General features: G+C 42.5%; 2 protein-coding genes across 3 annotated transcripts; both read left to right on the top strand.

The window, feature by feature from the left end:
- Positions 1–456: 456 nt before the first annotated feature.
- LOC112227753 (E3 ubiquitin/ISG15 ligase TRIM25-like) lies at positions 457–22589 on the top strand. 2 transcript variants are annotated; one of them, XM_024392602.1, is made up of 7 exons: positions 457–1095; positions 1672–1767; positions 1984–2217; positions 2322–2481; positions 2586–2747; positions 3679–4044; positions 22420–22589. In XM_024392602.1, the coding sequence occupies exons 1-7, from the start codon at positions 520–522 to the stop codon at positions 22572–22574; spliced, it is 1749 nt and encodes a 582-aa protein (XP_024248370.1). In that variant the 5' UTR covers positions 457–519; the 3' UTR covers positions 22575–22589. The 2 variants fall into 2 exon arrangements, with proteins under 2 accessions (XP_024248370.1, XP_024248369.1); XM_024392601.1 differs by lacking the exon at positions 22420–22589 and having other exon boundaries at positions 3679–4276.
- Positions 9131–14343, top strand: LOC112227754 (E3 ubiquitin/ISG15 ligase TRIM25). Its single transcript, XM_024392603.2, has 6 exons — positions 9131–9747; positions 10164–10259; positions 10495–10728; positions 10850–11009; positions 11406–11567; positions 12445–14343. The coding sequence occupies exons 1-6, from the start codon at positions 9169–9171 to the stop codon at positions 12963–12965; spliced, it is 1752 nt and encodes a 583-aa protein (XP_024248371.2). The 5' UTR covers positions 9131–9168; the 3' UTR covers positions 12966–14343.
- Positions 22590–23746: the final 1157 nt, after the last annotated feature.

Genomic DNA, 23746 nt, shown 5'->3' on the forward strand with positions numbered 1-23746 from the left:
TGATCTACAAATCATTTTCCATCCCAAATAACTTTTCATTATGTTCTCGCAGCACCTTGCACACACCTATCACCTGGAACACCCTATAGTCTATGACCATGGAGGATTGCTGCAGTACCAAGTGAGATCGCAGCCCAGGACTCCAGTTCACATATTCTAAAATCTTCCCTTGACTTTCCATCCTGCCGCCTTGTGACTTTGTCCTCCTGAATTCTCTCTTTATGAGCCGTATTATCTTCCTCAATAAATCTTTAAATAACTATGTACTTTGAGGTGTTGCGTCAAGAGAATTGGGAAGTGTAGAGTATTGCTTGGCACACATACGTACCATGAATGGAACTTCCACAGGCACCGTAGTCCAATTACAACCCTCTTCCTGGAATCTGCCCAATGCCACATCACCTACAGGTACAAAGTGTAAACACATCAGGAAATGTTCCCACTTATAAGCACAAACATGTCTTGAGAAATGATCATCTTTAATACTCTGCTGCTCAGTCTGTTAGTGTGTGCACCACAATGTCAGCAGCCATGGACTCAATCAGTTGTTCAATATGTCTGGATCTACTGAAGGATCCGGTGACTATTCCCTGTGGACACAGCTACTGTATGGGCTGTATTAAAGATTGCTGGAATCAGGATGATCTGAAGGGTGTCTATAGCTGCCCTCAGTGCAGACAGACCTTCACCCCAAGGCCTGTTCTGAAGAAAAGCACCATGCTAGCAGAATTGGTGGAGACTCTGAAGAAGACAGGACTCCAAGCTGGTACCCCTGCTCACCATTATGCTGGACCTGGAGATGTTGCGTGTGATGTCTGCACTGGGAGAAAACTCAAAGCGGTCAAGTCCTGTCTGGTGTGTCTGGCCTCTTACTGTGAGACTCACCTCCAGCCTCACTATGAATCTCCTACCTTTAAGAAGCACAAGCTGGTCAAAGCCTCCACACAACTAGAGGAGAAGATCTGCTCTCATCATGACAAACTGGTGGAGATTTACTGCCATACTGATCAGCAGTTTATCTGTTATCTGTGTACAATGGATAAACATAAAGGCCATGATACAGTCTCAGCTGAATCAGAACGGACTGAGAGACAGGTAAGGACAACAACTCTGTAATAATTGTTCATTCACAGTATCAATGTGAGAATGCTATTAATGACAAAATATTATTCACTGCACATATATTTCTGTATGACATTGAAAAGCCCACACCCAATAACCTAAGGCTGGCAGGTAGCCTAGCAGTTAAGAGCATTGGACCAGTAACTGAAATGTGTCTGGTTTGAGTCCCTGAACCGGCAAGGTGGGTGGGTGGGTGCCCAGGACCGAGTTAAGGAAATCCTGGATTAAGGCAGCCACTGTCACCTCTCTGATTCAGAGGGGTTGGGTTAAATGTGGAAAATATATATCGGTTGAATGCATTCAGTTATGTGTATCTCCTTTCCCTGAGCTAATGCCTAGGCTTTCAGTGCTTTTGCAGGCGTATGTGCTTTTTTGGCACACAGGAGACCTGGGATAGAAAATGATTGGTCATGCGCATACAGACACGCATGTGACTTTTCTTCCATAAGTCATGGACTTTGACCTATCATGAAGTTTGATCTGTTCTCAGTAAGACAGAGTCACTTGTACACATGAACAATGGACTGACATTTGTTGTTTTTACACCAGAGTCAACTGGGAGAGAAACAGAAGGAAACCAAACAGAGAATCCAGAAGAGACAGAAAGAGATACAGGATGTGAGACAGGCTGTGAAGTCACTCAGGGTGAGAGTTGTTGACCATTTGGATGTATTTACTTAGAAGATAGTCGCCTTTAAAGTAAACTTCAGTAAAACTGAAGCCAGTGATCAGCCCAGTGCTGGGCCATGTTCCATTCCCACTGATCCCACTGTTGGGAATAAGTTGTCTGGGGTTCTTGTGAGAGCTGAGTGAATGAACTGGTTGAAATGGAACCCCTCCTCTCTGTTTGTTTCCTAAAAGCGCTCTGCACAAGCAGCAGTGGGGGACAGTGAGAGGATCTTTACCGAGCTGATCCACTCCATTGAGAGAAAGTGCTCTGAGGTGAAAGAGCTGATCAGAGCCCAGGAGAAGGTTGAAGTGAGTCGAGCAAAAGGACTGCTGAAGCAACTGGACCAGGAGATGGCTGAGCTGAGGAGGAGAGAGGGCGAGTTGGAGCAGCTCGCACACACAGAAGACAACATTCAATTCCTCCAGGTGATATCAGTGACTCTCTGTCCCCAGCATCAGGTGTTACTGCTGAAAGTGAAATGTTTGTATTTCTCAACAATAATCTTTTCTGTTTTTGTATGTCTCTGTAGAGTTTCCAGTCTCTCTGTGTCCCTCCTCGATCTGAACACTTACTCAGCATCACTGTCAACCAACACGTCTTCTTTGAGGATGTAAGGAAATCAGTCACTGAGCTAAAAAGCCAATTAGGAAAAATCTGCTCTGGGGAAATTGCCAAGATCTCTGTAAAAGGTAGGTAACCTAGGCAACTACTGAGCCCTTTGACTTTCTGTAATGTTTTTGTCATGATCAGTATTGAACTGTGTTTATATATTTAATTTCCTATGTTTCCATAGTGACAAAAGTCCACATTGTTCCACCTTCTGAGCCCCGTTGTCTTCCGTCATTTGGCACAACTCAGTCTGGACTGTCAGTTGGAGGATTAGCATCACATGGGAATGATACCACCTGTCAGAAGACGAGGCCTGAACCCAAAACCAGAGAGGAGTTCTTAGAATGTGAGGAAAGAATATACCCCAGCTAGTGCATAACGTTCTGAGAACCATTTGTTTCTTAGAGCTTTGTGAGAGCATGGTTATTTTGCATACAATCTTTCCACAGTATTCTGAGAATGGTGCAGGATACCCAACTAGCACATAATGTTCTGAGAACCATGTTTCTTAGGTAGGAATTTTAGTAGTTCAGCATACGGATTTCTACATGTTTCCTCATTCTTTTAAAAAAAGTGCTACCGGTTGCCTTCAGACAAGTGCCATGACACTTTTGGATGTTGGCCCACCACCTTAAGCTCTACCTCGACAAGATGGAGCTGCTCTTTCTCCCGGGGAATGGCTGCCCACTCAAAGACCTCTCCATCATGTTTGACAACTCCACAGTGTTCCCCACCCAGAGTGCAAAGAACATTGGTGTGACCCTGGACAACACCCTGTTTTTCTCTGCAAACATCAAAGCAGTGACTCACTCCTGCAGGTTCATGCTCTACAAGATCAGTAGAGTACAACCCTACCTCACACAGGAAACAGTGCAGGTCCTAATCCAGGCACTTGTCAGATCCTGTCTGGACTACTGCAACTCTCTGTTGGCTGGGCTCCCCACGTGTGCCACCTTTAACTGGTCCAGAATGCTTCAGCCCGCCTGGTTTTCAACCTTCCCAAGTTCTACCATGTAACCCCACTCCTCCGCACACTGCACTGGCTTCCAGTTGAAGCTCGCATCCACTACAAGACCATGGTGCTTGCCTACGAAGCAGAAAGAGGAACTGCCCATCCCCTACCTTCCGGCTATGATAAAACAAAAAACTTACGTTCACACAGCTTCCAAAGAACCAAATGTGCTAGCTGGGAATGTACAATGCACATTCATATACTACACACACCAACACCTGGATGCACACATACATTTCACCTGTTGTTTTTTCTTCATCCGCAGATTACTGTCAGCTCACATTGGATCCCAACACGGCATTTAACTGTCTGTGTCTGTCTGAGGGGAACAGAAAGGTGACACGGCGTTATAAGGACCAGCTTTATCCTGCCCACTCAGACAGATTTACCACCTACCCCCAGGTGTTGTGTGGAGAGGGTCTGTCTGGAGCCTGCTACTGGGAGGTGGAGTGGAGCGGGGACTGGGTTGATATAGCTGTCTCATATAAAGGGATAAGCAGGAGTGGACCTGACGAGGGTTTGTTTAGAAGCAGTAAACAGGCCTGGTGTTTGGAGTGTGATGCTTCTGGTTGCTCTTTCTATCACAATGATAAACCGATTGTCATACCTGTCTCCTGTTCCACCAGAGTAGGAGTGTACCTGGACCACAGGGCAGGAACTCTGTCTTTCTACAGTGTCTCTGACACAATGACCCTCCTCTGCAGAGTCCAAACCACTTTCACTCAGCCCCTCTATCCTGGGTTCACTGTCTCTAGAACTGTGAATATACTGAAACCAAACAAGATTATTACAGCAAACTAAAACTGAAACTAAAACAAAAACTAAACTTGAAAAAACTATTCAGTAAACCGAAATAAAATAACTAACTAAATTGTAAAAATAAATAAATAAACATAACCTAACTAGGCAAGTCAGTTAAGAACAAATTCTTATTTACATTGACGGCCTACTTAGGAACAGTGGGTTAACTGCCTTGTTCATGGGCAGAACGACCGATTTTTACCTTGTCAGCTTGGGGATTCGAGCTGACAAACCCGTTTTAAAAACTAAAACTATACTGAAACTATTATCTTTGACTCCAAAATAAAATATAACCATCATGAACTATGTTCAGTTTGAGGTTTAAAAAAAAAAAAACTTTCGGCAAATATCTAATAGGGTTTTCAAGCTTTTAAGGTGTTTTCAAGCTACTAAATCAGGAGAAGCCGGTGTTTAAAATAGACCTAGCTTGTGCATCACTATCACTAGGGACAGACTTTGATTTGGAGGCCACAGGCAGATGCCAGTCTGAGCCCACCCTCCCCCTTGAACGAAGCAGATTAAAAAGGCTAATTGAAAACCTTTGAAATACCCTTCATTAGTAAAGGTCTTTGCATCACCACCTACCTCTATGATGAAACTGGCTCACATGAGGACCGCCACAGCAAAGGAAGACCCAGAGTTAGGATAAGTTAATTAGACTTACCAGCCTCAGAAATTGCAGCCCAAATAAATGCTTCACAGAGTTCAAGCAACAGACACATCTCGGCATCAACTGTTCAGAGGAGACTGCGTGAATCAGGCCTTCATGGTTTAATTTCTGCAAATGAATAACTACTAAAGGACAAGAAGAGACTTTCTTGGGCCAAGAAACACGAAAAAATGACATTACACTCGTGGAAATCTGTCCTTTGTCTGATGAATACAAATTTGAGATTTTTGGTTCCAACAGCCGTGTCTTTGTGAGATGCAGAGTAGGTGAACGGATGATCTCCGCATGTGTGGTTCCCACCATGAAGCATGGAGGAGAAGGTGTGATGGTGTGGGGGTGCTTTGCTGGTGAAACTGTCTGTGATTTATTTAGAATTCAGGGTACAATTAACCAGCATGGCTACCACAGCATTCTGCAGCGATACACCATCAAATTTGATTTGCGCTTAGTGGGACTATCCTTTGTTTTTCAACAGGACAATGACCCAACACACCTTCAAGCTGTGTAAAGGCTATTTGACCAAGAAGGAGATTGATAGAGTGCTGCATCAGTTGATCTGGCCACACAATCACTCAACCTCAACCCAATTGAGATGGTTTGGGATGAGTTGGACCACAAAGTGAAGGAAAAGCAGCCAAGCAGCCAAGTTCAGCATATGTGGGAACTCCTTCAAGACTGTTGGAAAAACATTCCAGGTGAAGCTGTTTGAGAGCATACCAAGAGTGTGAAAAGCTGACATCAAGTCAAAGTGTGGTGTTACGGCTCTCGTTTGTGGAATGACCGGACCAAGGTTCAGCGTGGTAGGCGTACATTGTTTTTTATTTGATGACACCAAAAGCAAAATAACGACTAAAAACGAAAGCGCACAGTTCTGTAAGGCAAAGAAACAATACAGAGAACAAGATCCCACAAAACCCAAAGGGAAAATGACAACCTACATATGATCCCCAATCAAGACAACGATAGACACACTCGAACCACACTCGGCCAAAACAAAGAAATAGAAAACATAGAATGCCCACCCAAATCACACCCTGACCTAACCAAATAGAGAAATAATAAGGCTCTCTAAGGTCAGGGCGTGACAGGTGGCTACTTTGAAGAATATAAAATATATTTGGATTTGTTTAACACTTTTTGGGTAACTACATTGTTCCATATGTGCTATTTCCTAGTTTTGATGTCTTCACTATTATTCTACAATCTAGAAAATAGTACAAATCAAGAAAAACCCTTGAATGAGTAGGTGTGTCCAAACTTCTGACTGGTACTGTATGTGGTAGTGGAGTAGGGGCCTGAGGAACACACTTAGTGTGTTGTGAAATCTGTTACGAATGTACTGTAATGTTTTTAAATTGTATTTTGCCAGACCCCAGGAAGAGTAGATGAATGGTGATCCATAATAAATACAAATACAAACCATACATTTTGTGTTGTGGTGGTGTGACAGTGTTATATGATGCACTATTTTATATATTATTTTATGTGTGATGTAAGTGTCTTAATGTGTTTGGACCTCAGGAAGAGTAGCTTCTGCCTTGGCAGGAACTAATGGGAATCCCTAATAAAATACAAATACAAATGGACATGTAGTCTTATAATCTCCACCCGGCACAGCCAGAAGAGTACTGACTACCCCTCAGAGCCTGGTTCTTCTCTAGGTTTCTTCCTAGGTTCCTGCCTTTCCAGGGAGATTTTCCTAGCCACTGTTTCCCTACATCTGCATTACTTGCTCTCAGGGGTTTTAGGATCAGGTCTCTGTAAAGCACTTTATGACCACTACTGTTGTAAAAAGGGCTCTGTAAAGACATTTGATTGACTGATTTATACTAAGCCTAACCCTAAACCTGACCCAATAGACAGTTCACTAGACACAGACCACACCTCCAAATGCATAGTTATTACAATATTTATTTAGGAAGATTAAAATGACGATTCATGAGGACAAAGTCACAAGGTGGAACGATGGTTGAACAGTTGGAGAACTGGAATATGTGAAATGTGCTCTCATTTCCCTTGGCAGGGTGATTGGCGTGAGCGAGGTGCTGCGAGAACATGCCCACTGGGCTCATACGTCAATTCAACACCTATTCCACTTTGGTTCAACGTCATTGAAATGGCGTGGAAATAAAGTTGATTCAACCAGCGGGTAATGTGTTGTTATTTAGGATGCAACATGATTTATTGATCAGTGATTCTGTACAGTGCCTTGCTCAGCTCCAAATTTGAGATTTTTGGATTCAAGCACAGTGTCTTTGTGAGATGCAGAGTAGGTGAACGGATGATCTCCGAATGTGTGGTTCCCACCATGAAGCATCTAGAAGGAGGTGTGATGGTGTGGGGGTGCATTGCTGCTGACACTGTCAGTGATTTATTTAAAATGCAAGGCACAATTAGCCAGCATGTCTACCACAGCATTCTGCAGCGATACGCCATCCCATCTGGTTTGCGTTTAGTGGGACCATCATTTGATTTTTCGACAGGACATTGACCCAAAGCATACCTTCAGGTTGTGTAAGGGCTATTTGACCAAGAAGGAATGTGATGCATTAGATGACCTGGCCTCCACAATCACCCAACCTCAACCCAATTGAGAGGGTTTGGGATGAGTTGGACCACAGAGTGAAGGAAAAGCAGCCAACAAGTGCTGAGCATACGTGGGAACTCCTTCAAAACTGTTGGAAAAGCATTCCAGTTGAAGCTGGTTGAGAGCATGCCAAGAGTGAGCTTGGTGTCATCAAGGCAAAGGGTGGTTACTTTGAACAATCTCAATGACACTCATTATTCCATGTATGTTATTTCATAGTTTTGATGTCTTCACTATTATTCTACATTGTAGAAAATCCCTTGAATGAGTACATGTATCCAAACTTTTGACAGGTACTGTATGTGTAGTAAGTTATTTTACTGTAGTCATAGTTTCACCTAGAAGTGTGCTTCACTGAAGAACTGGTAGTTCACTGCTGTTTGAGAATGACTCAACATTCGGGCTGATCTATGACCTTACAGAACCTCCCCTGGTCAGAGGGGGATGAAGCGACCTCACAGAGCTACACACAACGGCACTTTATGGACATACATCAGACATAGATTGGTGGTTCTGTAATGGCCAGAAAACAGTGTTAATGAATATACTGTGCACAATACAATCTCTGACACTGCTTGAGGAAGACAGAGTAGGACGGTATGTGACATGCAGTAACGAGGATGGACAGATGTCCGGTGCCCTAACAACTGGCCCTTAGCAACCAACCAGTGGTCAGAGCCCCAGGTCACAGAGGGGGCAGAGATCAGCAGGCAGGCACCCCGACTCTTGCCGGAGTGGGCTCCTACTACAGAGGTTTGAGAGGGCTGTGAAATGGTGTTAACAGACACCGAGAGGGAATTCATAACAATTGCTGTGGGTTTGTAATAGAGGAGCAACCAATCAGTATTGTGGTTATGTGCCCAAGTAAATAAGCTACTTTTCACAGCTTTCCCACACAATATGTTTTGCCACATTGTTATGTTGGCAACAACCACAATTAAACTAAACGATTGCTTCTGTGCTACAGTATGTGGAGAATAGGGTTTCTATGTCTCCAGTGTTTGCAAGCCTCCCTCCTTTCTCCTAGCTTGATTACCAGAGGGTTTGTGCTATCATTCCACTCCTTGCCACTTCTTGTCAGGTGACACAGAGTAAAAGGAGTGGAACGTTAGCACAGACAGGCCTGGATATCAGGCTACATTTCTCCACCCTCTTATCTTCTAACTAACCAATTTGACAGGATCGGCTGAGCAAGGCACTATACAGAATCACTGATCTACAACTCATATTCCATCACAAATAACTACTCATTATGTTCTCGTAGTACCTTGCTCACACCTATCCCTGGAACACACTGTAAGTCTATGACCATTGAGGATCGCCACTGTTGCCAAGTGAAATGGGAGCCCAGGACTCCAGTTCACATACTCCAGGTCACCCCCTGATCTACCATCATACTGCCTACAGACTGTTCTCCTGAATCGTCACTTTAATCTTCCTCAATAAATCTGGTTATAGCTATGTACTTGGAGGTGTAGTGGTCTGTATCGAGTGAATTATCAGTTTGAGAGAATGGAGTGTTGCATGACACACATACTATAAATAGAACATCCTTAACCACCTCTGTCCAATCACAACCCTCTTCCTGGTGTCTGTCCAACACAACACTGTGTACAACCAGGAATGTTCCCACTCAAAAGCACAAACAATTCTAGAGCAACGAAAGTAAGTATCATTCGGCTAGTGTGTGCACCACAATGGCAGCAGCCATGGACTCAATCAGTTGTTCAATATGTCTGGATCTACTGAAGGATCCGGTGACTATTCCCTGTGGACACAGCTACTGTATGGGCTGTATTAAGGACTGCTGGGATCAGGATTATGTGATGGGTTTTCTGATCAGCTGCCCCCAGTGCAGACAGACCTTCATCCCAAGGCCTGTTCTGAAGAAAAGCACCATGCTAGCAGAATTGGTGGAGAATCTGAAGAAGACAGGACTCCAAGCTGGTACCCCTGCTCACCATTATGCTGGACCTGGAGATGTTGCGTGTGATGTCTGCACTGGGAGAAAACTCAAAGCGGTCAAGTCCTGTCTGGTGTGTCTGGCCTCTTACTGTGAGACTCACCTCCAGCCTCACTATGAATCTCCTACCTTTAAGAAGCACAAGCTGGTCAAAGCCTCCACACAACTAGAGGAGAAGATCTGCTCTCATCATGACAAACTGGTGGAGATTTACTGCCATACTGATCAGCAGTTTATCTGTTATCTGTGTACAATGGATAAACATAAAGGCCATGATACAGTATCAGCTGAATCAGAAAGGACTGAGAGACAGGTATTGACAATCTATAATTCCGCTCATTCAGAGTATCACTGTGAAAATACCATTCATTGCTGAACATTACTCACTACTGTACAACATAGCTTTGAAAAGGAAGTCAGCCAACACCCAATAATCTAGCTGTGCTAATATACACACTCATGTGATGTTACCTTTACTGAGACCTGAATAGTTGCATTGGCTCTTTCAGCTAATGCCTAGGCTTTGGCTTAGCAGGCTAATGCTATTTTCTGGCACGCAGGAGATCTGTGATCGAACACGATCGGTCACACTCATACAGACTCACACAGACACGCGCATGCCTTTTCCATATTGCATAGACTTTGACCTATCATAAAGTTTGATCTGTTCTCATTAAGACAGAATCACTTGTACAAATGAACCATGGAATTACATGTGTTTTCAAGCAGAGCCAGTTGGGGGGAAAACAACAGCAATCCAAACAGAGAATCCAGGATAAAGAGAATGAGATGCAAGAGGTGAGACAGGCTGTGTATTCAGTCAAGGTGAGTGTTGTTAACCATTTACATGTATTTACTTAGCAGTTAGCCCTCTAAAGTGACGTATTCCTTCTAAACTAAACTGCAGAAAAACTGGAGCCTGTGAGGAGCACAGTGCTCGGATATGTTCCAATCCTATTGAGCCCCTCTGTAGGGAACATGTTGCTGGGGTTCTGATGAGAGCTGAATGAATGGGCTGGTTAAAATGCAACCCCTCCTCTCTTTCGGCTTGTCCTAACAGTGCTCTGCAGAGACAGCGGTGAAGAACAGTGAGAGGATCTTTACTGAACTGATCCAGTCCATTGAGAGAAGGCGCTCTGAGGTGAAAGAGCTGATCAGAGCCCAGGAGAAGGCTGAAGTGAGTCGAGCTGAAGGACTGCTGAAGCAACTGGACCAGGAGATGGCTGAGCTGAGGAGGAGAGAGGGCGAGTTGGAGAAGCTTTCAAACACAGAAGACAACATTCAATTCCTCCAGGTGATATCAGTGACTCTCTGTCCCCAGCATCAGGTGTTACTGCTGAACATTATTTTTAAAAACTTTCACAGCAATAATCTTGTTCTTGTTTTCTAATCTTTTTTGTTTCTTGCATCTGTAGAGTTTCCAGTCTCTCTATGTCCCTCTTGGATCTAAGGCCTTACCCAGCATCACTTTCAATCAACACGTCTCCTTTGAGCATATAAGGAAATCAGTCTCTGGGCTGAAAAGTCAAGTTGAAAAGATCTGCTCTGGGGAAATTGCGAAGATCTCTGTAAAAAGTAGGTAACTTCCAGTATTAGGTCAGTATATGCGATGCAAGTTAGGGCTCGATTAAATCCATAGAGCAGATAATCTGCGTTGTAGCGAGCTTGATATTTAAAGATCATTTCCGATTGAGCCGACACATGCAGCGTTTACTGTGAATGCAGTCTCCACGAACTCGGTACCATTGCCTTTAAATGCCATTCACGCTAGAACGCAGATATTCCACGCTACGGAATTAATCGAGACCCTATCTGCCATTTAGTAAGTTCAGTACATTTGGTGAACTTTATGGTTGAATGTTTGTTCTCAATGGAGAACCTTTTTCAGTTACTTATCCCATTGACTTGCTGTAATGTTTATGTCATGGTCAGTGTACACAAGTGATACTTGATTTCCTGTTGTTTCCATAGTGACAAAAGTCCACATTGTTCCACCTTCTGAGCCCGGTTGTCTTCCGTCATTTGGCACAACTCAGTCTGGACTGTCAGTTGGAGGACTAGCATCACATTGGAATGACACCACCTGTCAGAAGACGAGGCCTGAACCCAAGACCAGAGAGGAGTTCTTGGAATGTGAGGAAAGAACATACTGTACATACACGTGTACAAAAACACACACACACACATGCATACGCATGCGGACACAAACATGCACACACACATGCATACGCATGCGGACACAAACATGCACACACACATGCATACGCATGCGGACACAAACATGCACACATACATGCATGCGCATGCGGACACAAACATGCACACACACATGCATACGCATGCGGACACAAACATGCACACACACATGCATACGCATGCGGACACAAACACGCACACATACATGCATACGCATGTGGACACAAACACGCACACATACATGCATACGCATGCGGACACAAACATGCACACACACATGCATACGCATGCGGACACAAACACGCACACATACATGCATACGCATGCGGACACAAACACGCACACATACATGCATTACGCATGCGGACACAAACATGCACACACACATGCATATGCATGCGGACACAAACATGCACACATACATGCATACGCATGCGGACACAAACATGCACACACACATGCATACGCATGCGGACACAAACATGCACACACACATGCATACGCATGCGGACACAAACATGCACACACACATGCATACGCATGCGGACACAAACATGCACACACACATGCATACGCATGCAAACATGACACAAACATGCACACATACATGCATACGCATGCGGACACAAACATGCACACATACATGCATACGCATGCGGACACAAACATGCACACACACATGCATACGCATGCGGACACAAACATGCACACACACATGCATACGCATGCGGACACAAACATGCACACACACATGCATACGCATGCGGACACAAACATGCACACATACATTTCACCTGTTGTTTTGTCTTCTCAGATTCCTGTCAGCTCACATTGGATCCCAACACAGCACATAAAGAGCTGCGTCTGTCTGAGGGGAACAGAAAGGTGACATGGAGTGATAACGACCAGCTTTATACTGACCATCCAGACAGATTTACCACACGCCCCCAGGTGTTGTGTAGAGAGGGTCTGTCTGGAGCCTGCTACTGGGAGGTGGAGTGGACCGGGGTGGAGGTTTGTATAGCTGTCTCATATAAAGGGATCAGCAGGAGAGGACATAATGAGTGGTTAAGAAGCAGTAATCAGTCCTGGTGTTTGGAGTGTGGTGCCTCTAGCTGCTACTTCTATCACAATGATAAACAGACTGACATACCAGTCCCTCGCTCCACCAGAGTAGTAGGAATGTACTTGGATCACAAGGCAGGAACTCTGTCCTTCTACAGTGTCTTTGACACAATGACCCTCCTCCACAGAGTCCAGACCAATTTCACTCAACCCCTTTATCCTGGGTTCTATGTCACTACCTCTCTCAAGATACTGACACCGACTCAGTGATGAGTTACAGTGATACATTTAGAATAAAGACAAGCAAAAGGGTCAGAATAGTGACCGGAAAGATCCTTATTATAAGATTAAGAAATATTACCAAGTTTAAATAAATGTGCACATAAATTATCGTGATTCTGTTGCCTTAGTGCATTTTTCTAAAATGTGTTTTGTATAAAACTCCCACTTCCACAGTCAACATGAGCCCTCTACCAGAGAGGAACAGAGGCAGGTACGGTATTTAATATAAATACCTTGTCTTTATACCGTGGCGTGTATTCACGGACGGCAAGGGTAGCCAGGCTTCCCCATATACTTAAAATACATGTCTCATTCATCTCTCTCAGTGTGTTAATCATTTTCCATCTATTCGCAAGGGGCTGAATCTCACCGAAAAATAATTTGAGTGAGGGAAACAGTGCCCCTCTGTCTCAGTATGTTTTGCCCAAAATAGTATAACATGTTGCCGCCGTAGCATTTGATTGATCGATGCCAGCAAGCATGTGGCCTTCCTTGATAAAAATACTATAAAATAATTAGCCAATCAGCATTGAGATGTGCTGAACTCTGGGTTGTCCTGGTGCAGTAAAACGCCCCCCAAGGGAGGGTAGTTTGGATTTGGCTTCACACCATTTAAATCACCTCCTATGCTAAATGTAATTTTCACGAAAACGTGTCTGTTTCTGGTCTGCTTGTGTTGATGTCTTGCTAGCTTGCTAAATCGTCCCTTTCCTAAGCCGTGGATGGAGATGGGGATTTGGAATTGTGGTTTTGGCTTAATTCTCCTGTACAGGTCAATGATTATGATCTAACCAAAAATGAAAAGGTTGTGCCACCGGCCTTTTTTTAGCTAGGTAGCCTCTGACAACAAAAACAAAAAGTGTACTGTATGACAGAGTCATAGACTGTTTTGCCAACATGAAAGATAGGAGGATGGTATTGGCATTCAACTAGTCTACAAGAAGGGTGAACACGCAGACATATACACACACACACACACACACACAAATCCGTACCATGGACAGTCACATGATATTTAGCAACATTGATTGGACTAAATTGTTTTTGATATCATTAAGTTTGTTTTCAGTGTATTAAACTAAGCATAAATAGCCTTATTGATTTGATGATGTTTACATTTTTTAAATTGAAATGGTGCTGGAATAGCAGAGGTGGTGCTGCTGTTGTGTTTGTGCTGACTTGTGGTAACTCCGTGATTCTAAATCAGTAGTTGTTTAGTGAACTGTCGAAAACATTAACTTGCTTGACCATACTGCAGGTGATATAACTGTTTGTTACAGCTTTGTGGGCTTCACTGGCACAGCCAGAAGAGGACTGGCCACACCTCATTGCCTGGTTCCTCTCTAGGTTTCTTCCTAGGTTATGGCCTTTCTAGGGAGTTTTTCCTAGCCACCTTGCTTCTACACCTGCATTGCTTGCTGTTTGGGGTTTTAGGCTGGGTTTCTGTACAGCACTTTGATATATCAGCTGATGTAAGAAGGGCTATATAAATACATTTGATTTGATTTGATGTTGCTCTTCGGTTTTGTGATGAAACAAACGTACGTGTAGTTGAATTTATTCCGCCACTGTGTGACTGTTGTCTTTTTGTTGTCACTGCCTTATTGTATATCTTGTATATTTTGTAAAAACATACTTTACCATAAATTAGTGCTTAATATTTCAGTAAAACTGATATTTTCACAATATGTATTTAAACAAGCAGCCATAAATCTGTGCTGTATTGTTCAGGTCAGATTTGTGTTGATCGTTTAGTCCACCAGGTGGCAAACTATGCATAGTTTACGAGACTACAGTAAGGTAGGCAGAGCACTGGTGTTTGGAGTAGTACAGAGCTAGGATTTACACCTAATCCCAATCGCATCTCTCATCATTTTAAAGGTAATGAGATAAATGCACATAGGATTATCAATTAAGGACATGCATGCACCAAGCAGAGTATAGTGCTGCTATTAATTGAGGACAGTAAGATACAGTAGTTACCATTCTGCCTGATTTAATAAAAGATAAGTGGTTTAATAAACTATGATCACATGAAAAAAATTATAGGCGCTGGATTAATAACTCTACTCTACCTACTCTGTACTGGTACACCCCTGTTTATAGTCTCGCTATTGTTATTTTACTGCTGCTCTTTAATTACTTGTTACTTTTATTTCTTATTCTTATCCATATTTTTTTTAACTGTATTGTTGGTAAGCACTCGTGAGTAAGCATTTCACTGTAAGGTCTACCTACACCTGTTGTATTCGGCGCATGTGACTAATACAATTTGATTTGATTTGATCAGCTTTGCATCTGGATTTGTGGATTTTCTCCCATTCATCCTTGCAGATTTTCTCAAGCTCTGTTAAATTAGATGTGGAGTAGCGATGAACAGCAATCTCCAAGTCTTCCCAGAGATGTTCAACGGAATTAAAGTCTGGGCTTTGGCTTGTTTTAAAGTCATTCCAGTATTGCTTTGGCTGTATGCTTGGGGTCATTGTCCTGCTTGAATGTAGATCTTCTGCCTAGTCTAAGGTTGTTTGCACTATGGAGCAGGTTTTCATCAAGGATTTGCCTGTACTTGGCTCCATTTATTGTTCCCTCTATCCTTACCAGTCTCCCAGTCCCTGCCGCTGAAAAGCATCCCCATAGCATAATGCTGCCACCACCATGCTTCAGGGTACGGATGGTGTTAGATGGGTAATGAGCTGTGCCTTCTTTCCTTCAGTCATAGCGCTTTGCATTCAGGTCAAAGAGTAAAATGTTTTTTTCATCAGACCACAGAATCTTTTGCCTTGTGATCTCAGAGTCTTTCACGTGTCTTATTACAAACTCCAGGCGTGCTGTCATGTGCCTTTTTCTCAGGAGTGGCTTCCATCTGGCCACCCTACCATAAAGCCCAGATTGGTGAAGTGATGTAGAAACAGTTGTCCTTCTGGCAGTTTCTCCCATCTCAGCCGAGGAACTATGTAGTTCCTTCACAGTGGTCATTGTGTTCTTGGTAACTTCCCTGACCAAGGACCTTCTTGCCCAGTGGCTCAGTTTGGTTGGACAACTAGCTCTAATTTTTTTCCATTTCCCAATGATGGAGACCACTGTGCACTTGGAAACTTTCAACGTTCTAGAAATGGTTTAGTACCCTGATATATGTCTCATCACAATTCTATATTGGAGATCTACAGACAGGTCCTTGGACTTCATATTATAGTTTCTGCTGTGACATGCACTGTCCCAGAAACACACTGGGACCTTATATAGACAGGTGTGTTTCTTTCTAAATCATGTCCAAACAATTGAAATAGCCACAGATGGACTCCAATCAAGTTGTACTGACATCCCAAGGATGATCAAGGGAATTGAAGCACCGAGCTAAATTTGGAATGTCGTAGCAAAGGGGTGTGAATACTTATGTAAAGGAGATATTTATGTATTTCATTCTCAATAAATGTGCAAAAATGTCTAAAAACGTTTTCACTTTGTCATCATGGGGTGTTGTGTGTAGATGGGTGAGATTTTCTTTTGTTTAATCAATTTTGAATTCAGGTTGTAACACAAAAAAATATGGAATAAGTCAATGTCAGTACATACACATGGGGGTTTTGCTTTATACATTTTTTTTTAAACCAGGTTTGCTGTTGACTTGCACTGTATGAAATGGAATGGAGTTCCAGGCATTTATGTCTCTGTATAGTTTTATTTAACTTGGCAAGTCAGTTAAGAACCAATTCTTATTTTCAATGGCGGCCACAGGGGAACAGGGGCCTTGCTCAGGGGCAGAACGACAGATTTTTACCTTGTCAGCTCAGGGATTCGATGAAGCAACCTTTCAACCTCTCAAACCACTAGACTACCTGCCGCCCCAAAATAATACTATACGTTTCCTTGAATTTGTTCTGGACCTGGGGACTGTGAAAATATCTTGTGGGGAGTTGTGTGAGGAGGTGTGTGTGACAGAACTGTGGGGTAAGTTGACTATGCAAACAATTTGGAATTTTCAACACATTAATGTTTCTTATAAAAAGAAGAAGTGATGCTGTCTGTCTTTCTTGAATTCTTAGCCAGCAGAGACTGGCATGCATAGTATAGTACTGATATTGGCTCTCTGATCACAATAAAGAGCGAATCGTGCCGCTCTGTTCTGTGCCAGCTGCAGCTTAACTAGTTCCTTCTTTGCAGCACTTGACCATATGACCAGAGGATAATCAAGAGGAGATCAAACTAGAGCCTGCAGGACTTGACCATATGACCAGAAGATAATCAAGAGGAGATCAAACTAGGGCCTGCAGGACTTGACCATATGACCAGAGGATAATCAAGAGGAGATCAAACTAGAGCCTGCAGGACTTGACCATATGACCAGAGGATAATCAAGAGGAGATCAAACTAGGGCCTGCAGGACTTGACCATATGACCAGAGGATAATCAAGAGGAGATCAAACTAGAGCCTGCAGTACTTGACCATATGACCAGAGGATAATCAAGAGGAGATCAAACTAGAGCCTGCAGTACTTGACCATATGACCAGAGGATAATCAAGAGGAGATCAAACTAGGGCCTGCAGGACTTGCTTTGTGGAGTGTGGAGTCAAAAAAACATCTAAGTTTTAACACCAAGTAATTCAGTCTCCTCAACTTGCTCAACAGCTACAACAATCATTACTGGATTCAGCTGGTGTATAGAACTTAGGGAATTATTTGTACCAAATACAATGCTTTAAATTATGGGTTAAAACTTTATATGGTATTCTTCTGTATTTACAAAATCTCAATTGCATGGCTTAGTATTTTGGTCTCTTAAATGAAGAATACACATTATTGAAACATTCAAACCAACACTTCAGAAATGCACTTTGGTGAAAAATAATTATAATTTTAATTGAAAGGTACATACATTCTATTTTGCGACTATATTATGACGTGTTTGGAAGAGTTTTAGAGTTTTAGTAGGAATAGGATCATAGAGGTCATATTACCCAACTGTTCAAAAGCTTCAAAATCTAGAGCCAGATTCGGAGGAAGAAAACAGTGTATGTGAGGTGTGCACATCTACCACTTTGTGAAGCCATTAGCGACGTTACTGATGAAAAGTCTCTGGTAGATGGGAACGCTTCCCCAAAAACCTTCTCAATTACAGTAAATGTCAGCTACAAAGTAGCTTATGTTAGCTGGCAGAATGATATCATGATTATTTGCATCAATCCAGTGTTTTTTTTTTTTTTTACTCTACCATCATGTGGTCACAAAGTGCTTTACAGAAACCTGATTGTAAAACCCCAGAGAGCAAGCTAGGAAAAACTCCCTGGAAAGGCAGGAACCTAGGAAGAAACCTAGAGAAGAACCAGGCTCTGAGGGGTAGTCAGTACTCTTCTGGCTGTGCCGGGTGGAGATTATAAGACTACATGTCCATTTGTATTTGTATTTTATTAGGGATTCCCATTAGTTCCTGCCAAGGCAGAAGCTACTCTTCCTGAGGTCCAGACACATTAAGACACTTACATCACACATAAAATAAAATATAAAATAGTGCATCATATAACACTGTCACACCACCACAACACAAAATATCTGATTTGTATTTGTATTTATTATGGATCACCATTCATCTACTCTTCCCAGGGTCCGGCAAAATACAATTTAAAAACATTACAATACATTCATAACAGATTTCATAACACACTAAGTGAGTGCCTCAGGCCCCTACTCCACTACCACATACAGTACCAGTCAGAAGTTTGGACACACCTACTCATTCAAGGGTTTTTCTTGATTTGTACTTTTTTCTAGATTAGTAACGTTATGTATTTAATAGTCCATTTGTGTGTCAAGAGAAAATGTGAATGTCATCAAATTGGGCTATCTAGGCTGCCTATATATTTTTTATCTAGGCTGCCTATATATTTTTTTATCCAAAATTATCACCTGGAATGAATCAATCAACATAATAGTGATGGCAGCCTAGCCTTTTTTTAAAAGGCCTACAGTTGCAAAGGCGTGCATGACGCAAACATGCATAAAGCAAGCTCAGCCCTGTGAGTTAAATTGTCTAGCAGTTGTTGTCTATGTGTCTGGGTAGAGGAAACCCCCCCCTAATCTAGTCTAAATGGGTTGGCAGTTAGTCTAGTAGTTAGAGTGTTGAACTAGTAACTGAAAGGTTGTGAGATCAAATCCCCGAGCTGACAAGGTCAAATCTGTCGTTCTTTCCCTGAACAACGCAGTTAACCCATTGTTCCTAGGCCGCCATTGAAAATAAGAATTTGTTCTTAACTGACTTGCCTAGTTAAATAAATATAATTAATATGACAAAATATAAGGTATAAAAAATATTTTAAAAAAGATGTGACTTGATTAGGAAAAACTGGTCCCATCATAACCCATATAAAAGCTTTTTCCAACTGATTAATCACTGTCATACCTTATAGGGTCCAGAATTTTTCCTAGTTACTGTAGGTTAACATATAAGGAAAAACTCCAGGCCCCAGGTGGTAAAAATTGCCCCACCACTCTGGTGCCACCAGTCTGCTTGCAGTTGTCAGTTATCGTCAGGTACAGTGGGGCAAAAAAGTATTTGGTCAGCCACCAATTGTGCACGTTCTCCCACTTAAAAAGATGAGAGAGGCCTGTAATTTTCATCATAGGTACATTTCAACTATGACAGACAAAATGAGATTTTTTTCCCCAGAAAATCACATTGTAGGATTTATAATGAATGTATTTGCATATTATGGTGGAAAATAAGTATTTGGTCAATAACAAAAGTTTATCTCAATACTTTGTTATATACCCTTTGTTGACAATGACAGAGGTCAAATGTTTTCTGTAAGTCTTCACAAGGTTTTCACACACTGTTGCTGGTATTTTGGCCCATTCCTCCATGCAGATCTCCTCTAGAGCAGGCTGTTGCTGGGCAACACGGACTTTCAACTCCCTCCAAAGATTTTCTATGGGATTGAGATCTGGAGACTGGCTAGGCCACTCCAGGACCTTGAAATGCTTCTTACGAAGCCACTCCTTCGTTGCCCGGGCAGTGTGTTTGGGATCATTGTCATGCTGAAAGACCCAGCCACGTTTCATCTTCAATGCCCTTGCTGATGGAAGGAGGTTTTCACTCAAAATCTCACGATACATGGCCCCATTCATTCTTTCCTTTACACGGATCAGTCGTCCTGGTCCCTTTGCAGAAAATCAGCCCCAAAGCATGATGTTTCCACCCCCATGCTTCACAGTAGGTATGGTGTTCTTTGGATGCAACTCAGCATTCTTTGTCCTCCAAACACGACGAGTTGAGTTTTTACCAAAAAGTTATATTTTGTTTTCATCTAACCATATGACATTCTCCCAATCTTCTTCTGGATCATCCAAATGCTCTCTAGCAAACTTCAGACGGGCCTGGACATGTCCTGGCTTAAGCAGGGGGACACGTCTGGCACTGCAGGATTTGAGTCCCTGGCGGCAGAGTGTACTGATGGTAGGCTTTGTTACTTTGGTCCCAGCTCTCTGCAGGTCATTCACTAGGTCCCCCCGTGTGGTTCTGGGATTTTTGCTCACCGTTCTTGTGATCATTTTGACCCCACGGGGTGAGATCTTTCTGGAGCCCCCAGATCGAGGGAGATTATCAATATCCTAATAATTGCTCCCACAGTTGATTTATTCAAACCAAGCTGCTTACCTATTTCAGATGCAGTCTTCCCAGCCTGGTGCAGGTCTACAATTTTGTTTCTGGTGTCCTTTGACAGCTCTTTGGTCTTGGCCATAGTGGAGTTTGGCGTGTGACTGTTTGAGGTTGTGGACAGGTGTCTTTTATACTGATAACATTTTCAAACAGGTGCCATTATTACAGGTAACGAGTGGAGGACAGAGGAGCCTCTTAAAGAAGAAGTTACAGGTCTGTGAGAGCCAGAAATCTTGCTTGTTTGTAGGTGACCAAATACTTATTTTCCACCATAATTTGCAAATAAATTCATTAAAAATCCTACAATGTGATTTTCTGGATTTTTTTTTCTCATTTTGTCTGTCATAGTTGAAGTGTACCTATGATGAAAATTACAGGCCTCTCTCATCTTTTTAAGTGGGAGAACTTGCACAATTGGTGGCTGACTAAATACTTTTTTGCCCCACTGTATGTAGATGATCAGGGCTTTATTCAGGAATGTTTCTAGTAGGTTAACTGCCTTGTTCAGGGGCAGAACGACAGATTTTGACCTCGTCATCTCTGGGATTCAATCTTGCAACCTTTCGGTTACTATGCCAACAGTCTAACCACCACGCTACCTGCCACCTTGAGAGAAGGTACTCTGAGGTGAAGGAGCTGGTCAGATCCCGGGGGAAGGCTGAAGTGAGTCGGGATGAAGGACTGTTGAAGCAACTGGACCAGGAGATGGCTGAGCTGAGGAGGAGAGACGCCAAGCTGGAGCAGCTCTCAAACACAGAAGACAACATCCAATTCCTCCAGGTGACATCAATGGTTCTCTGTCCACAGCATCAGTTGTTACTGCTGAAAGTAAAATGTTTGTATTTCTCATCTTTTCTCTGTTTTTCTGATTTGTCTTTGTAGAGTTTCCAGTCTTTCTATGTCCCTCTGTTACCCAGCATCACTGTCAACCAACATGTCTTCTTTGAGGATGTAAAGAAATCAGTCTCTGAGCTGAAAAGTCAAGTTAAAAAGATCTGCTCTGGGAGTATTGCCAAGATCTCTGTAAAAAGTTGGTAACTTATCTGGTCATTGATATTACTAAACCAAGTACCTAAACATCTTTCAACTATTGAGCCTATTGAATTACTGTAATGTTTATGTCATGATCAGTATTGAACTGTGATATTTAATTTCCTATGTTTCCATAGTTACAAAAGTCTGCATTGTTCGATCTTCTGAGCCCCGTTGTCTTCCGTCATTTGGCACAACTCAGTCTGGACTGTCAGTTGGTGGATTAGCATCACATTGGAATGACACCACCTGTCAGTAGACGAGGCCTGAACCCAAGACCAGAGAAGTCTTGGAATGTGAGGAAAGAACTTATTGTACAATGCACATTCATATACTACACACACAAACACCTGGATGCGCACATACATTTCACCTGTTGTTTTGTCTTCCTCCTTAGATTCCTGTCAGCTCACATTGGATCCCAACACAGCACATAAAATGCTGTGTCTGTCTGAGGGGAACAGAAAGGTGACACGGAGTGATAACGACCAGCTTTATCCTGACCATCCAGACAGATTTACCACATGCCCCCAGGTGTTGTGTAGAGAGGGTCTGTCTGGAGCCTGCTACTGGGAGGTGGAGTGGAGCAGAGGGGTTTATATAGCTGTCTCATATAAAGGGATAAGCAGGAGAGGAAATTATGAGTGGTTTGGAGGCAGTAATCAGGCCTGGTGTTTAGAATGTGGTGCCTCTCGCGGCACTTTCTACCACAATGGTATACTGACTGCCATGTGTGTCCCCCTTTCCACCAGAGTAGGAGTGTACCTGGACCACAGGGCAGGAACTCTGTCTTTCTACAGTGTCTCTGACACAATGACCCTCCTCCACAGAGTCCAGACCCCATTCACTGAACCCCTCTATCCTGGGTTCTTTGTTGATAGATCTGTGAAAATAATGACATCAACACAGTGATAAATGCCAGGATTCAATCTGAGCACTCTAGTCAACAATGCAGCTTCTGGGTCAATCATTATAGTAAAATATTTCCATTGATAGGTCAATTCCCTTCCCATGATTTTACTGTAGTCACATAGTGTTACCTCACTGTGATTCAGTTATGGTTTTATTGATCATGGATGGATCGACAGATTATAATCATATTGTATTTCGGTCAAATTAACATTTTCACAATGATGTACTTAAACAAGCAGCAATGAATCTGAGCTGTTTAGTTCAGTTCAGATTTGTGTTGATCGTTTAGTCCACCAGGTGGCAAACTATGCATAGTTTACGAGAATATCGTAATGTAGGCAGAGCACTGCAGTTACAATGTCTTTGCAGTGCAGGGCCAGGATTTAAACCTAATCTCAATCTCATCTCTCATCAATTTAAAGGTAATGATATAAATTAGGATGATCATTTAGACATGCATACAATATTCAGAGTAGTGCTGCTATGAATTGACGACAATTAGATACAGTAGTTACCATTCTGCCTGATTTTTTAAAATTTAAGATACATGGTTTAAACTATGATTAGGAATTATAGGCCTAAAGGATCGTTTGAAAAAACAACAACTTAGTGCTGGATAGCTAGGCTTTCAATTACACTTGGTCTTCAACGTCTTACTACTGACATTGTGTTTTCAGATGTATGTTTAGAAGTGATATACCGATATCCAGTCATTAATGTTATGAAATGTCTCTCCAGTCTACAGATGGCTGAAAACTGCAAAGATGGCTGCAGCCAGATATGCCTGGAATTGCAGACACCCACTCAAACGTTTTGAGTTAAAACGATCTACAACATTCTTCTGTGTTTACAAAAGCTCAATTCCATGGCTTGTTCTCTTGGTCTCCCGTAGGAAGAATTCACATTGATGAAAGAATCAAACCCGTGGTGAAAAACAGAATAAAATAAATACACTTCATTTGGACGATATGATTGTATCTGCAGTGAAATAATGAGTGAAAAGGAAATACAATCCATAATCATGATTTTTTTCTGAATACTTGTACACCACATTACCTAACATGACTACAAAGGACGCAGAGGAACACGCAAACCATGCAAATGAACCCATCAACCCCTTCCATCATCCCGACCGCGCACTTGGGACAAGACTGCCATTGTCTCAGAACCCA

The sequence above is a fragment of the Oncorhynchus tshawytscha genome, linkage group LG29 (genome assembly GCF_018296145.1).
Source record: "Oncorhynchus tshawytscha isolate Ot180627B linkage group LG29, Otsh_v2.0, whole genome shotgun sequence".
NCBI classification, from domain to species: Eukaryota; Metazoa; Chordata; class Actinopteri; order Salmoniformes; family Salmonidae; genus Oncorhynchus; species Oncorhynchus tshawytscha.